This window comes from Halyomorpha halys, unplaced genomic scaffold (genome assembly GCF_000696795.3).
Source record: "Halyomorpha halys isolate HHAL.00 unplaced genomic scaffold, Hhal_1.1 Scaffold374.1, whole genome shotgun sequence".
NCBI lineage: Eukaryota > Metazoa > Arthropoda > Insecta > Hemiptera > Pentatomidae > Halyomorpha > Halyomorpha halys.
Genome location: NW_027112597.1, coordinates 491,245 through 507,899, shown reverse-complemented (window position 1 = coordinate 507,899; position 16,655 = coordinate 491,245). Strand labels below are relative to the sequence as shown.

The 16,655-nt window shown below is 27.8% G+C and overlaps 2 protein-coding genes across 10 annotated transcripts in view; one reads left to right on the top strand and one right to left on the bottom strand.

Moving 5' to 3' along the window:
• Nucleotides 1–9,325, top strand: part of sgg (shaggy) — a 70,693-nt gene extending 61,368 nt beyond the window's left edge. For 6 of the 9 annotated variants that reach the window (XM_014422489.2, XM_014422497.2, XM_014422494.2 and 3 more), the window contains 2 exons: nucleotides 4,702–4,850; nucleotides 6,785–9,325. In XM_014422489.2, the coding sequence (XP_014277975.1) occupies nucleotides 4,702–4,850 (149 nt within the window). In that variant the 3' untranslated portion in view covers nucleotides 6,785–9,325. Of the gene's footprint in view, nucleotides 1–242; nucleotides 450–4,701; nucleotides 4,879–6,425; nucleotides 6,453–6,784 lie in introns of those variants that run through there. The other 3 variants (XM_067050387.1, XM_014422490.2, XM_014422498.3) reach the window with 3 other exon arrangements.
• A 4,941-nt stretch (nucleotides 9,326–14,266) lies between these two features.
• The window catches only part of LOC106681920 (leucine-rich repeat-containing protein 58), a 37,679-nt gene continuing 35,290 nt past the window's right edge, over nucleotides 14,267–16,655 (bottom strand). The window contains exons 3-4 of the mRNA XM_014422504.2: nucleotides 16,348–16,537; nucleotides 14,267–15,477 (exon numbers count right to left, since the gene is read on the bottom strand). Of these exons, the coding sequence (XP_014277990.1) occupies nucleotides 15,299–15,477; nucleotides 16,348–16,537 (369 nt within the window). The 3' untranslated portion in view covers nucleotides 14,267–15,298. The remainder of the gene's footprint in view (nucleotides 15,478–16,347; nucleotides 16,538–16,655) is intronic.

Here is a 16,655-nt window from a genome sequence, read left to right as displayed (position 1 = left end):
CTTATTTGCCAGAGCTTTATGCTAGTGTTTCTGTTTAAAATTATTTGTTGAAGAAATTAACATTATGTTAAGTTTAATCTGACATGGTATTGTTTTTACTACCAGCATACTCAACATTTTAAATAACTACAGTATTTTAGAATAATTGGAAATTTAGTTCAAATTTTTAAACTGTTTTAAGGTTTTTGTACTGTTTATCTAATTGTTGCACTCAAATTACTAACTTATTTCATTCATTTTAGAAAAAGAATTGAACAAACATCTCTCATACCCTGGAGATTTCAGTTGTTGATCTTCAAAGGCTCATGAAGGATTTCTAATTGTTTTAAAATAAAACTTAAAACTGTTTGTGAATTAAATAATTAAATCATTTTTAAAATAACATCTCGGCTGTGGAAATTTGTATATATTTTTATGAAAGTGAAAAAATAAATGATTATTTCAGCTTATCTTTTTATTTGTTAGTTAGTCATTTAATAATTGATTTGTGTTGTATTGTAGATTACAGGAAATTTTCTAGAGTAATATCAATGTTTATGATGTATATGTAGAAATAATTGAATTGGATAGTTATTGATTTATTCTGGGAATAAAAATCATTAGAAAATGTTATGATGTATAATTGTGCCTGTACTTTTACATTTAATTATATAATATAATCATTGATTATGAATTATTTTTTTGGTATAATTAAATGTAATTATTAATATTAATAATTACATTTAATTATATAATACATTCAATGATTACATTTATTGTTATTATTTTGACTGAAAATCATAGTTGTTTTAATATTTATTGTTATTTCTTAGAATTTATGATTTATAATATGGTCCTCTATTAGATCTGACAAATTTTCCAATAGATCTCAATAATTCCTATATTTTTATTAGGTATGAATTCCAAAACAAATTTTATTTTATTTCTATAGGATTCTTCACCATAAAGGCTCTTTTTTTTTTTTTTTATTACAAGATAAACACCAAATATATATTTAATTTACTAACATGGTTACCATCTTTAGTAACTTATTTTTTTTAGGATTAGAAGTTTTATAACTTCATATCCATTAAAAGCTTTCATTCTGCTTTGAAAATTATTGCCATCATAAATGAGATTATGGTAGGTTGTGCTAAGTTTCGGCAGTTGTTAAAACATAAGTTTGACTGGAAATAGAATTTAGAAATTATGTAATAGTAGTAGTAGTAGTGTAAAAATAAAATTTTAGATATATCGCACATAAGGTAATGATCACAGCAAAAAAATATCAAGGCTCACTCTTAATTATATTTAAACAATCATGTAAACTTTCGTGTAGTTATGTAAAGTAAATAACATTTCTTGAAAGCTAGTCTCATTTATGTCATTTCTTCTAACTGAAGGAAGTTGTGGTAATGGATGGGAACTTGAATAGTAAAAAATTCTGATAAACTTTCTGAAAGTAGTATTTGATTTTTCTGGTATGCTTATCCTGAAAAGTTTTATTTCTTAGAAATTATAGAAACAGGATGCCCATATTTTTCATGCTCATTTAGTCTACATCTAATTCTGGGCAAGTACTGGTTTACTTTTTTATTATTTCTCCAAATTTTCTGCTTCTTTTTTCTTAACTTTTTAACAGGATAGACTTCTTCTTAGGAATTCGATTATTATTCATTCTCTAAAAATGTGCGAAAGATGGATACAGCTAAAGTAGATGCTCTAAATACAACAGTACTGGTGTAGTGTATAGTTCCTCCTCCATATGAATAGATAAACCTTGTAAAAAAATAATAATTAAATCAAAGAAGAAGTTAGAAACTAGTACAATCCAAAATAACTACATAGGAAAAGTAAACAAGACTAAACTTAAGTAAAAGTGAAATTATTAATGTGAGTTTAAACCAAAATGGTCATATCTCGATCAGATATTTACCACACATCGAATATTAGAGAAGAAGATAAAGCTGTAGTCCACCAACTTTAAATTGATTTTACAAGAGATTAAGACTTAATTCACTATCAGAAGTGTATTTCATTTGGTTGAACTTGAAATATCAAAAAGCTAGTTAATTGATCTAGTATAGATGTGCATTATCGCAGTATTTAATGGAGCTCGAATTGGTAATTTTATTCAAGGTCAGAAAAGGTGTTAATCAGTCTTGATTATTAAAAAAAAAAAATCTAAGTTGAAAATCATCGTTCACAAAGGTATATCCATTGTAATATGGCTAAAATATACCTTGATTGTGCGTTTGTATTAAGTAATTAACTGCTTAATTAGAAAACAATATGTAATAGGAACTTTTTCTTGTAGTATTCATATTCAATTTGATCATTGTTAACTCACAAAAAAAGTATATTGTAATCTACTGATGCAACAGTCAAGCTTTTTCTGAGTCTTTGAAATCTTTTGGTTTTTGTAAAAAAACAAACAAAAAAAAAAAAACATTTTTTAGATACAATCTTTTCTGCAGTGATGAATGACAAAATATGCACAAACCATATGAAATCATGTTAGTGTATTATCAAAAGTTATAACTTGGTTAACAGTAAAAGAATAACTAAGTAACATTGATTTTCACATTTCTTGGAATAAAAAAATCTTTTGAGTTACTTGTAACATGATACTGAAAAATATTGTCAACAATTTAGTAAGCATTATGGTTGGTCGGACCTAGTGATAGTCATACCTAAATCTTGCCTTATTCTGTTTTTGATTTTGATTTATTTGATTCCATTTTGGGACGGCACTGTATACATTATAGCTTCCTACTTTCCAGTCCTTTTTGCCCTTACAATATCAAATTTAGTGTGTGGAGAAAATTTAATTATTTAGATCTTAGTCTATATCTTACTATTCTGAAAATTTTTTATTCAGTTTAGTTATTTTTGCATTATTCTTAGTTGTTCACACGTTTACTCATATGAGAGATAAATACATAGCAATTGTATTGGCAGAGGTGTACATTCTGAATACCATCTGTATTCTGGAATTGTCCATCATATAAAACCATTTTATTTTATCTAAGGTTTCCACCACTTTTGAAATCAATAAATTTGTCTGGAGATTTATAATGAAGTCATTTAACTTCACCTCCTGATTTCAAAGTAATTGTTTTGTTTTTGTATTTCTGAGGAAGTTAATCTATAATGAAAGTTTTATATTTATTGGTTTATTTTTAGCTGACTTAATCATGCCATAAATCATACTGCAGTATTTATATATTACAAAAATGCAGTATTACAATATTACGAAAATGATCTCATTTAATTTTATTATAAAACTTCAAACATGCAACTCTTATAATTTTTCAGCCTTATCACAAAACAGCTTTTGAAATCTAATGACAGCTTGTAGAAATTGAATCAAAATATAAAGCCGGTGCTGCCTGGAGTTTCCCTATCGACCATAAATGGTGGGCTATATAACCTTAGGAAGGTGAGCTTTTTATTGTGAATGATTCCTCAAGAGTTGACCACCAAGCAGGCATATCGTCGAGTAAAATTTTTGGAAAACTCAAACCATCTTTTCATAAATATAATATTTACTTGTGATAAAAAGTATATACTGTGGATAAATTTGTTGGGGATTTCAGAATTACTTAATAGTAAATAGTAACCTTATTCTTGAGTTCCGAATTTAAGAAGGTGACTAATTGATTTATCATCTTCATTTATTTTGAAATAATGGGAGAAATGAAATAGCTAAACCCTGATCCATTAGAATTTTCAATTCATGTGAGAAATTCATCTGGTGGTTTATAGATGCATGGAGGTCACAGCACGCACTAACTTGGCTTTAAATGTATTATTCTAATTATACTGTTCAATATGATACTATTATTATTAAATTAATAATTAGTATTACCATTATATGATTATTATTCCTTAGGAAGTAAGGAAAGCATGATTTGTACTTAATATTATTTGGTTTGTTAAGAAAATATTCATACAAAAGTTGCTTTAGTACTCACTAAACTATTAAAATAATATATATATTTTTTAAAAGTTAATTTCATTGAAATAAAGATATAAATATACAACCGTACGAATGAAAAAATACCGAAACTGAGATCTATAGAAACATGCTTACTTTATGCTTATGAACTAATAGTTAATAATTGAATGTATGTTGAGGAATTACTTTGACTGTTCATTATATACATTTCATAAATAATTGTAGATTTCATCTTGATAATTTTAATAAAGTTGGTGCCCAATTTTCATATTTATTATCTTCCATTTTGAAATAATATAATATAGATCCAATATCTTAAATTAGTTGTAATTTGGCCAATTAGCTTGGGAGATCTAGATGATTGATCATGTAAAATCTTAGTCCCGAGATCTGTATTCATTCTTTATTCATATGGTTTATTTATTGGCAATCAATGCTAGAAAGTTTTAATAGAAATTTTTTGTGATCTCACTAAGATGTTTACTATAATAGTTCACTCTTAAAATATGAATTATCTGATTTATTTTGTACACCCTGTTGATGAAATCGTTGAATTAATGGTCTAAATCAGCTATAATTGGTTACTATATCTGATGTTTTTCATTCTTGTTAAGTCCGTTATCTTAACTATATAGTAACGATGTGGATTGGTCTTATACTGTTATTTTGGAGTTATGTTATGAATATAAGGCAGATTTACATAAATTTATGTTAAAATGAGCCTTTTAAATAATAAAATATGTTTTGTTATCTTTGTTTAGAGTTAAGCATAGAGCCAAGTTTGAACGGTATCTTGGTGCCAAGAGGAAGCACAAATGTCCAAAGCAGCACTCCTGAAGGAGCCGGTACCAGTACAACAGGCGACAGTTCTGCTTCGCAGCAAGAAAGGTCATCTCAAGATATGGCCTAGGTCAGTCACAGAGCTAAGGAATTATCTTGTAAGCGTTTAGTTGATTAGTGACCAAACTAAAGGCTCCAAATGTCCAGGAACAGTTTATTTTCTTTTGTTAAGTTCTCATCATGAGCCGCTGAAAATGTTTTTTTTATATATTGTGAGAAGTTTAATGTTTTGTAAACGTACTTAATATATAGTGCATGTATATTATTCAAGTATATACTATGCTTTTAAATAATATAGGCTACATTTATAAAATATTCAGTTTCTCACAGTGAATAAAAAATGACACCAATATTTATTCTATTACTTTTTTTTTACAAGTATATTATGTGTTCTATCAATTTTTCAAATAAATGAGTATTGATGTTTAGTTGTATTAAACTTTTGTGACTAGTCTAATTATTTTAAGTTAATTTTAATTCAGCAAAACTCTGAAGAAAAACAAGATAAAAAAATTACCATTTCTTCATGCTTTAATTTTCATTTCTAAAACTAGATTTCTTTTTTACTTTTTAAGTTTAGGTTTTATTCTAATTGAAAGTGGAGGTTAGTTTGATGGTAACATGGTTGATCACAGGAAAGTAGATTTTCTTTGGTCTTTATTTAAAACAAATACATTTTTGAGATTACAGACAGCGATTATTGCAAAATTCAAAATTATTTAGAATCAAATTGTTACTGGTATGTAAATTATTTTTAAACTAGGGTGTCTATCGGACTTAAAAAGTCAGGAAATTCCATGAAGTTTTGGCTGGCATTCTAATTAATCTTTCATTTATTTTTACTTTTACTTACCTCTGTATGAAATATATAATGTGGGGAAGTATTGGGATCATGAAAAATTTTAAATTCCAGTTTTCGGCAGAAATGCACGTTTTGAGGTCTCCTGAGTTCAAATAACAAAGTTTTGCAAAATGGTCTGTGTGTGTGTGTTTTTTTTTTACGAGGGTAGGTAGAAATCTTCAAAAGACACAGATAGGCCTGTACTTATCCGTTTGTGGGATTCTTATTCACTAAAACCACTTTCCTACACACCTGCTCCTTTCCAAGGAACAGCCGTTAGGCATTACTTCATGTAGAGAAATGGCTGAGTGCCACCTTATTATTTTTTAAAAATATCCACATCATTCAAAAAATAGTTTATATTACTTCTACCTTTTTAACTTATATCGCTTAATAAGTCAAATTCTTAGATGATTAGTTTATTCTTGCTGCCTCATAAAAATCTTGCTTAATGATAAAAATAAGAGTATTCTTTAGAGTTTAATATTGTAGTTTAGTTTAAATCAAAATTAGCACACTAGCACGACTCGCATATTGGATTATTCCTCCAAGCGTAAGCTTCGTTCAAATTTTTTTGGCTTTATCAGGAAGTTTTTTAGTGTAAATGTTTTTTACACAATAAAAATAAAAATTTAACTGTTGAACTATTATTATGTTTTACCCCTGTAATATTATATTAGTTTATCAAAATGACTAAATTCTTATCTCTATTATTAACTATACTGTACATTAACCTGGATATATTTTTTTTTCAAATTAACCTGGATATATTTTTTTTTTCAAATGTACAATTTTTTATTTCAGGATATAGTAAGTTGGAGATTGGTCAAGGTGAATGAAACACAGATCATGTTGTTTGGTCAATCATTATTTGTTATTTTAAAAAAGAAATATAATAGTTTAAATAAAAATAAAATAATAAAGATTTTGTTATTATAAATAAATAAATATATATTGGGTTTTATAGTGCAGGATGTAATGAAATGAAATAAAACAGGAAAAATTTACACCATTTGTAATGTTATGCTTTTATGGTTTGATTTTTTTTTTAATATTAAAATTTGATGAAGTTCTTCTGAACATTTATTAATGTTATTTAAGGTAACTTTGAGTGATATTTTACCTTTGTAGTTTGAATATAATTTATTATTATTTTCTTAAAGGTGCTGACAAAATACTGTTATTGAAGAGTAGACTATCACCAGAAGAGTAAACTAAAATTGAATAGCGTACTGTTTAATTCGCTTGTATACTTATAAATCTGAAAATGGAGAACCCATATCCTAATGTACTTCTACACACAGACCTTCTCAATTTACTTGGAAACCTTTTTGGTATATAGATGTGCATACAAATATATGCATACATATACACCTTGTACATGTATTCATATGTTTGTGATTATGAATTGTTAGAATAAATCATAATTAATATTTATTTTACAAATTAGTAAACACGCCAAGGTATGGATTAAGAATCCATTGAATTGTGGCATTGGATGAAATTTTAATTGGTTGATGAAATCGAAGTGATTAAATCATTAGTTAGGTGTTTATAATTTATTTGAATTGTTTTATTATTATTTTTTTTTAATAACTGAAGAACAGATTTTTAATGTATTTTATGGACATTGTTTTGCTTGTAAATGTTTAAATGGCCTTGTTATGAGATCAGAGGTTCGCTGTCTCTCTACTCCCTCTGTTTAGAGGTTGTACAGTGTTTGTGTTCAATCGTTTTATTATATTCAATTTAGAATGGCCTTATTGGTGAGTGCTGCTTTTGTTTTATGACTAGCAGGTACACATTAAAGCCCAAATTGCCATTTCCGTAAGTTGTACAAAATATATAGTGAAGTTATAATGTATACATATAAATATATAAATAATTATATTAAAATAAATTAAGTATATACACATTAATGAGAAATGAATATATTATAAAAACAAAACAATGTTTTCAGCTTATCGGGGCAGTTTTAATGTCTCATGGAACCAATTTTTTTTTTTTTTTTAAATATGGTTTTAAATATCATATGTGGATTTGTTCTTATTATATGTTCCCATAATTTTAATAAATCATTTATTGTTCCTGTCCTAATAAGTAGCACTAATTCTTTTCTTTTAGTTTCATTTTTCTCATCTTCATAGCAGATTCAACAAGTCTGAATAAAAAGCCTATTGTGTGTGTTGTACAATCACAGACAGATCTCAGAGCCCTAGTCTGAAATTGTGTTTCTGAATTTATGTTATAAAAGTTGTTATTTTATTACATTATTATGCCACTACTATCAATTAAATGTTCTGCTTACACAAAAAAAATAAATAATAAAAAATACATAGCTAATTTGCTTTCGTCTTGTCAGCCTGCTATTCGAAGAAACTATTGACATTTTAAACAAACACATACATAGACCCATATATTTATTTACCTCATATATGAGTTTATATATTTTTGTTAACTATGTTTAATTTTCTTCCTTATCATAGTTCAAATTCTAAATTATATTGTATTGGGTAGCAGGCGGGCTATGACTGTTATGCAGGTTTTTAATCCTTAATACACTATTTTAATCACTTCTGTCACAGTTGTAAAACAAAAAATGTAGTATTAAAGTGGTTTTTATATAAATATAAAAAAATGCTAGTGATAATTTTAATATATAGCGTCGTCGGCCTTCATTTCTCTCTCATGTTTCAATGTTTGTAGTTTTTCACTGTAGTCATTCAACATAGTGCCACCTTTATCAAAGGGACACACCCGCATGATGGCTGACCAACTCAAGTACTAATATATATAAATAAATATATATATTATTGTATATGATTATAATTCAGTAGTAAAAGCAACAGTATCTGTTGCGTACGCACATAGACACACACACCCAAACACATACACATGCATAACAGCTGCATGTGTTTGAATACCTAATAAATACAGCTGGAATGCTTGCAATTTTAAATTATCTTCATCTGCTTTAAATGTTACTTTGTCAATTATTTGTATAAAATGAAAATGATACAAAAAGAAAAAAAAAATGTTAATTTTATTCTTGTTTATTATAGTTATCAGAATTCAAGTGTATAAATTAAATCGTATCAATGTATGAATGATTTCAATTTCATTATACCTTTATGATGTGTGGTATATATTATTGTATTATATGATGTTGGATATTAAATAGTATATTTATGTGTATTTGTATGAGTGTGTGTGTATTTGGGCACATGTATATATATATTAAACTATTATACTATATACATGTATATAGTATTAAACAGAAAATTATCTAACAATGCAATCGATGTGTATATACGTATGCTATTTCAGGTATTTCTTTAATTTTTTTTCACTTTTTTTTTTCTATCCTTCCCAGTAGACTGAAGAATAGACCTTGTGTTTATAATTTTCTATAAACTTATTTTGTTGTGATTTTTAGCACAACTTTGTGTATAAAGCTTAATAAAATTTTCACAATAGTGCGCTCCGACTCCTCTACACCCAGTACCTTATGTGTGGAGCGCTTTTGTCTTTATCATATATTTTATTTTATTTTTTAATTGAGCTATGTAAATAACTGTGTTTTATTGTACTAGATGTTTTCTGTATGTATATGGGTGTGTGTATGTGTTAATAAATTGTACACATACACACACAAATGTATATACATATAAATTATAACAGGAAAAATAAAATTTTACTGTAATCTTCTGTCTTATCATATTTTTAACTGGCAGTTTAAAAAAAAAAAATAATAAAAAATAAAAAAAATACCAAAAATTATTATAATATAACAGTAAATACTTACTACATTTTAAGAATTAATAATAATCTTTACATGATAGTTGTGTTAAGAGATATGAAAAGCGAAAAAAATAAATAACTTGGCCACAGTTTTGGTATACCTATCCCAATTATCCTTGTTTACATTTTTTTTTTTTTTTTTTTTTTTAATTTTACCACAAATGTGGTTAAGGCACTCTTGGCAATGACCTAACTGTTGAGTCTCTTATGAAAATGTTTATATGTTTTGAAGAGACTATGAAAATATAAATAAGTAATATTGTTATTTTTCTTGAAATTAATAAGGAATGTTGAAAAACACTGGCTATTTTAACGTTCACTTCGACTAAGGTTTATTAATATTTTATAATCAGTTATTAACCCTCATAGAAAGAGGCAAGTAGATGGTTTATTATTTTTATTTTTGGAAAGTATTTATTTCCAAATGAGGATTGATGTCCAAGAACCAAGGGACTGATGTTAGTAATCTCAGGAATGTTGGAGACCTAGGCTGTTGAGATTTAGTGATCCTGATAGGCAACAAGAATTATATACAATATGATAAGAAGATAATTTATCTTTGAGGGGTTGATTGTTAAGTATTGAAGATGGAATACACTATAGGGGTGTATTTTTTAAGCCAAACCTTCAACTCAATTTATAGAGCTAGTCTAAAAATGAACAAAGTACCCAGGTCAAACTATTTACGATCTAACGATTTTTTGTCTAAACTAAAATGGTTTATTCCGTATATTTTTATGTATATTATACATTTTTATATACAGGATTTTGTAGAAACCTGTAAAGTGGTTAAAAAATATTAGTGAGTAATAAATAAAACCATGGTCAGTGTAATTGTGATGACTCCAAACCATCTTTTTGTTAATGAATATCCGTTGTCAATAATGATTATAAAATAACTGGTTAAATATTTTATCATAATTCTTTGCAAGTTGTTTTACCCATCTTTGCATTTTGAACATTACCAAAATTCAGTTGGGTATTAATTATAAATTCTAATTAGCTATTATATATTATTTGTATGCTATCTATATACAAACAAATAAGTCCTTTTTTTTATATTTGTCTAAATCTTATTACCTCCTAAATCAATTTCCAAACCTAAGAAGTCTCAGGACCACTAAGGCAGACAATCAACTATGTATGCTCCACCCCCACTGCTCTAAATGCTTCAAGAATTAATTAATTAATGTTGTTTGTTGAATTAGTTACAGCTGCTTAACATATTAAAATAAAATAACTCAATTTTTTTACTTAGCCTTCAAAATAAACCCTTAATGTCAACTCTCAAATGAAATCTTTCCAGATATTTACTTTCCTAATTATATTTTATTCCTTCTCCGAAAATTTTTTTATTGTTTTAACTGGTTTTGAGAGAGCTGTTATTTGTTGATTTTAATAAATAACTAATTAATGAGTCTTTGTGATTTTATGTATGTCTGAGGTAAGTGGTAAATTGGAGGTGTGAAGTAATTTTTGGCACTTATCAATAAGTGCAGAAAATTTATTATAAATTATTGTAAGTTGAAATTGTTGATCAATTTGCAGTTAAATATTTAAAATTAGATACATTTCTGAAAGAACGTTGATCATATTTATGCCCATGATGTAGGTGGTTTTTTATCCATATAAGTCTGCTCTATTTTCCGTTTTACTAACATAAGCACGTGAGCTGAGTTTTTACAAAAAATTAAAGATGGCTTTAAAATTGACCATGAATAATTCAGAAAACAAATCTGGTTTGAAACTATGGCTAATAGGGAAGAGTTATCCAAGTCCAAAGAATTATATATTCATTAGAATAGCATGTACACAACTTTATATTATGTAGAATGGCCAAGACTCAACTGATACTCCCCCTTTTTTTTCATGAATTTTAAAATATAACTTGGTAGGTCTTAGTTATAGTAAGTAAATAAAGATCATTTTGGTAGTTAAAATAATTTGTAACTTCTTCCATTACTTCTGTGGCACATTTCCTATGAGAAGGGATATTATGAATGAGGCCTGAAGTAGTAAATCACCTCAATTGCAAAGTACATTTAATAGTTTTGGGGTGCGTAATATGAACATAAGAGAAAATTACTTGAGATTTCCATTTTTCATAACAATTCATTATAAGCATTTGAATTCCTTCGACCAGGTGAGGATATTCAAATGATGATGAAGGCTTTTTTATTTGATTCTCAGGGAGAATACTAGATTGCCGCCTTACCTGGAATCACCATATCAACATCAAACTTATGCAAGGTTAGCAATGATATATCCTCTCCTAAACAGAAATTCCAAACTAAAACCAGAAACAACTGTTCTTATATTTAAAACAATCCTCAGGCCACTGCTGATGTACGGCTGTGAAGTCTGGGGAGCGGCATCCTTCACGAAAAGGAAAAAACTACAATCTTTTCAAAATAAAATCATAAGAATTGCAGTTAATGCACCTTGGTTCATAAGAAATAACCAATTGCATCACAAATTACAAATGGAGTCAAAGATGATTATATCAAAAAATGGTTCATAAAGTTCCACTCCCAGTTGAAGGAGCAGTGACCTAGAACCTGGGAAAGCCAACCTCAACCCGAAGACTGAAGCCCAGACTGCTCCAGGACATTCTTTTATAAATTTTTAATAAATATAAAATTAATTCATAGTCACACTACCTCTATTTACTTATTATTTTTTTCTCTCTTCCCTTTTTCAAATTAAGTTGTTTCTTTTTACTATTAAAAGACAGTTGTTTGTATTATTTAAGTTTACCAAAATCATTATTTTTTGTTATTAATTTTACTTTCCTCTCTTATTAAGAAGCATTATTCTTATCTATTTATTTTATTATTTTTTTCTTTTAATAAGAACATTGTATATAGTTAGGGGTGTCATTTGTATGGCTACACCCCCTCATAATCAACTGTTAAAAAATATATATAATATAAGTTATATCAACCATGTAAGGCCCACCAGACCGATTACGACTAAGATTCAAATCTAACAATTGGTGTTAAAAGTGCCAAGTACTAAGTGCTAAGACATGTTCCACTTCAAAAATTGGAATACATATATCCTAAATAATTTAAGTATTCATTCACGAATGGTTATACTGACCAAGGAAAGAAGTAAGCAAGTAGTAGTTAATATAAAAATAGAAAACTCATCGAAACAGGTAAACCAATCTCAGTGGTGAAATTGAAATTGTCCTCCAAGGCTCATAAATGCTTATAATCCAAAACAATGTCTTTAGATAGATTTTCAAAGTGTAATACTAGCACTGATATCTAATAAAATGACTAATAACAGATGCCTAAGGGATACCAGGTTTAAAATCATTTAACTGATCAATAGATGATAGATGAAATACGGATGGGAACATACCAAAAGCTTATATATATATATATATCATAGCAAATATAAAAGCAAAATTACATCAATGATTACCACTAGAATTTGATTTTCTAATGCATTCTGCGAATAGAAGTGGAATTAATTTCAATCTAAACGGTGTAGCTAACCATTTTTCGAGGGATGGACTCTTACCGAAGATGCTGCTACGTATTGAGAGTACTGGGCTAAGGAGTAATCAGGTTAAATTCAATAGATACTCTGAATATTAACAATAGCAGTGACAGACTCACAGGTTAAAAGGGTTGGCTCTTCTGGGACTATTAGTGGCAAATCAAATGGTCTAGGAACCACTTTAGATAAGCATTGGGGAGTGCTTCTGAGCAGGTACAAGAACAGATTTGTGGGATACCCGGCTAGGCAGTATCAGGATTAGCCATAAAGAGAAGAGAAAATAAAATAGGAAAATTCTTTTGGTAATCAAGGGATCGAAGCCACCCTGCTGTTTAGGTTGGGGATTTCCGCCCCCAAAATTTGATGAGCCAATGTAATGGAAGGGAAATAGAGGGGAGGAAATAATTCCAATGAGGAGAAAAATAAAGAGGATTCATTTTTGGAGGAAGTTTAAGAGTACAGTCCAGGGGCACAGAGAGTACATCCAAAGAAGGCTGATGGGAGGAACTGCCAAAGCCTGCCTGAATCCAGAAAGCCGAAGCTCACAACACACATAAGTGATAGTCCTTAACTGTAATTTTGGATGGAAAATTAATTAGATTCAACAGAATAATTATAGTTTCCCACGGTATTCTCAATTTCATGTCAGTATTAATTATGATAATGTCAGCTTGTTCAAGCTCTCTTTCATAAATACAATCTAATGTTAGCCTGACTTGATTTTATAGTTTTTACACCTTACATGCCACCTGATTAGCATAACTTAGTAAATTGGTGAACAATACAGCATTGGAAAGGATATTCAATGAGTAATTAAACAACAATTATATCTAGCATATCATACCAAGGGGGTCTGTGGTATCTAGTTCTTGGTTTAAATAGACCTTTCTAAGAATTCTAAGTCAGTTCCCATAAGGAACTGCTACGAAATATATAATAGAAATAGGAATACAAAAATATATAAATGCTGTCTTTCCGTAACCCCCATCTGCCTTAGAACTGTAGTTAGCCAAGAATATTGCAATACAAATCTACTTATTAAAACTAATCTAGTGTTTCAGGACACAAATTTTATACTTCATAAAAAGCATTAATAAAAAGGAAATGGGAAATGTAATGAAATAATGTTTAATTTCACTACACAAATTTAGAAAACTAAAAATAATCTTTTAAATTCCTTAAAAATTTAATGGTAACACTAAAAAACAAATTTGACAAAATCTTGGTTACAGCCACATTAAGAGAAATATATTCCTAGCATAAAAAGGAATTCAAGGATTTTTAGTTTAATTTTGATTAGTTAAAAATTATCACAAATAATTAATTAATATAGGTAACATTAATCAGAGAAATTTATTTATCATGAATTTTAAAGTTTTAACAATGAACAAGAGCTGAAAAATCATCAACAGATTTTTTTTTTTATGAACAGTCAAAGGAATTTGGAGTATATAGATAATGTGACTTTTTACCACCAACTAAGATCATCATCAAGAGAGAACCTTGAAAGGAAATGTCATATAAACATTTTGTAATTATAGTAGTTCAAGTACAAATGTTCTTTGAAATGGGATGGCACAACTTTTTAAGACATACTGTTGGCCACATGACTCACAATAACACAAAATTAAACTTTTCTCTTTTTACAACAGTATAATTAATAATTGTTTTACATATGAAAAAAAAACTCCCATAACTTGATAATGGTAACTTATCCATAGTAATAATTAAACTTCAAAGAAAAAATAAACTTAACATAATAACTGTTATAAACATAATATGGTATCAAAAAAAATTACAAGATTTTCTTTTTCGATAAACACATACCTTCAGTGACAAATCATAAGTCATCTGATAACAAAAAAAAATCTAATTTATAACATACAAGAAATGGAATGCAAATTTTATTAATAACATGGTAATGTATAGTATTTTACAGATGAAAAACTAAGTTTGCTACTCTCAATATGTTACAACAAAACTGTCAGATGTTTAATATTAGTAAAAAGAAAAATTATTTTGTAACAATAAAAAATGCCTTATTACCTCTACGAAATATTAACATCCAATTAAAATTCATAAATTGAGGATATAAGTTTTATATATATTCAATAAAGAACTGTTAATATATATTTTGGAATGTTTTCTTAGATCAAGTGGTATATTCACTGATCTCTATAATTAGAAATAGGCCCTACCAATCACGGATAAGAATATATATTTGCAATTATAAAACAAATGAATATTATAATATCTTTTTCTTCCTTATTCATTATATCACTTCATAACATGAGAGATGAATGTGAAGCACTCGATTCATTAGTTATACCTCCCCCTAAGATAACAAGATAGGGGCTGACCAAGGGCTATCCAAGCAGAACTTTCCTCATGATGTCCGTTCGGTATGAATGACCTCCTCCTTCACGAAGAGCAGAATTATCGACAACACATTTCGAAGAGCACAAATATTGCAGCAATGGGACGCGATATTTGCCGCAAAAATCAACAAATTTGATATGCTCCACACGATTATCGAAAAACACACCTGAAAAAACACAAATTAATTTTTAAACATAATGATTTTATTTTTCAAAATAGATAGAATTTTTAAGTAGTAGGGTTTATAAATATAATTGGAGCTATAATTTGATAAATAGAACAATTGTTATTTTACATCAGGGGCTTACATGTACAGTCAGTTAAAATAAATCTGAGTTAATTGATTAGGTTTGACTGGATTTTTCAAAGAAAATTTTTATCTATGTAGAAATAAATAGATAGCGACCTTTCTTAGTGATGGACAATGTAGCTTCTCATGTACTTTTTAAGTAATTAATTAATTTTTCTTCTTAATCGCAGATGCTCATATAAATATATCTTTAAATTTTAAAAAGGTTAAATTTTTTTCTTATATTAAAAAAATTTATTCGATAATAAGAAAGTCTTCAAAGTAAAGTCAAACTGAACAAAATCAGTTTTTTTTTTACTTTTAAAGATTTTACTATATTGTAATATCCTCTTTTTGAGTAAATGGTTATTTTTTATATATGAAGGGTTTTTAATTTAATATATTTTTATTTTTTGTATTGTTTCAATATTGTTCATTTGCTTTGTTAAACCAAAAAGAAAGCTAATCAATTTTGTTCAGTCAAATATAGAGTAAAATCGCTGCCATGTTGAGCAGATTTAAATATATTTATCTTCCCATTAAGATTTGTAATTACAGTACATTCAAGAAAAAATAGAAATTGATACTAATTTAACATTTAGTATCAATTTCTATTTTCAAAGTTTAAACGACTATCTCCTGTAAAACAAACTCATGCCTTACTTGGCATTGGAGTAAATGATGGGTTAAATGCAATTATTTACTTCAACAACAAATCTTGGATTGAAAAAAAATTAAAATACTTACCATTGCACCTTGGATTGACGCAATAATGTGCAGAGTTAAGGTACTCCCTTAGGCATCTTGGCAGGTCTTCAGGAGTGTGAGTTATATCATTCACTTTGACAACTCTAGCAGCAATCTCAAGCAGTGTAGCAGGATTGTAAGTCATATCATTCACGAATTTCACAACCAGAGGGTTATCTCTCAAACTTAGCTATTGAAAAAACAGAAATTATGTAATAAGTTTAAAATATAAAAAAAGTTAAACAAAAAAATGCATAACTGATGTAATGTTAGTATATAAATAATGTTTTAGGATGAGATATTATATT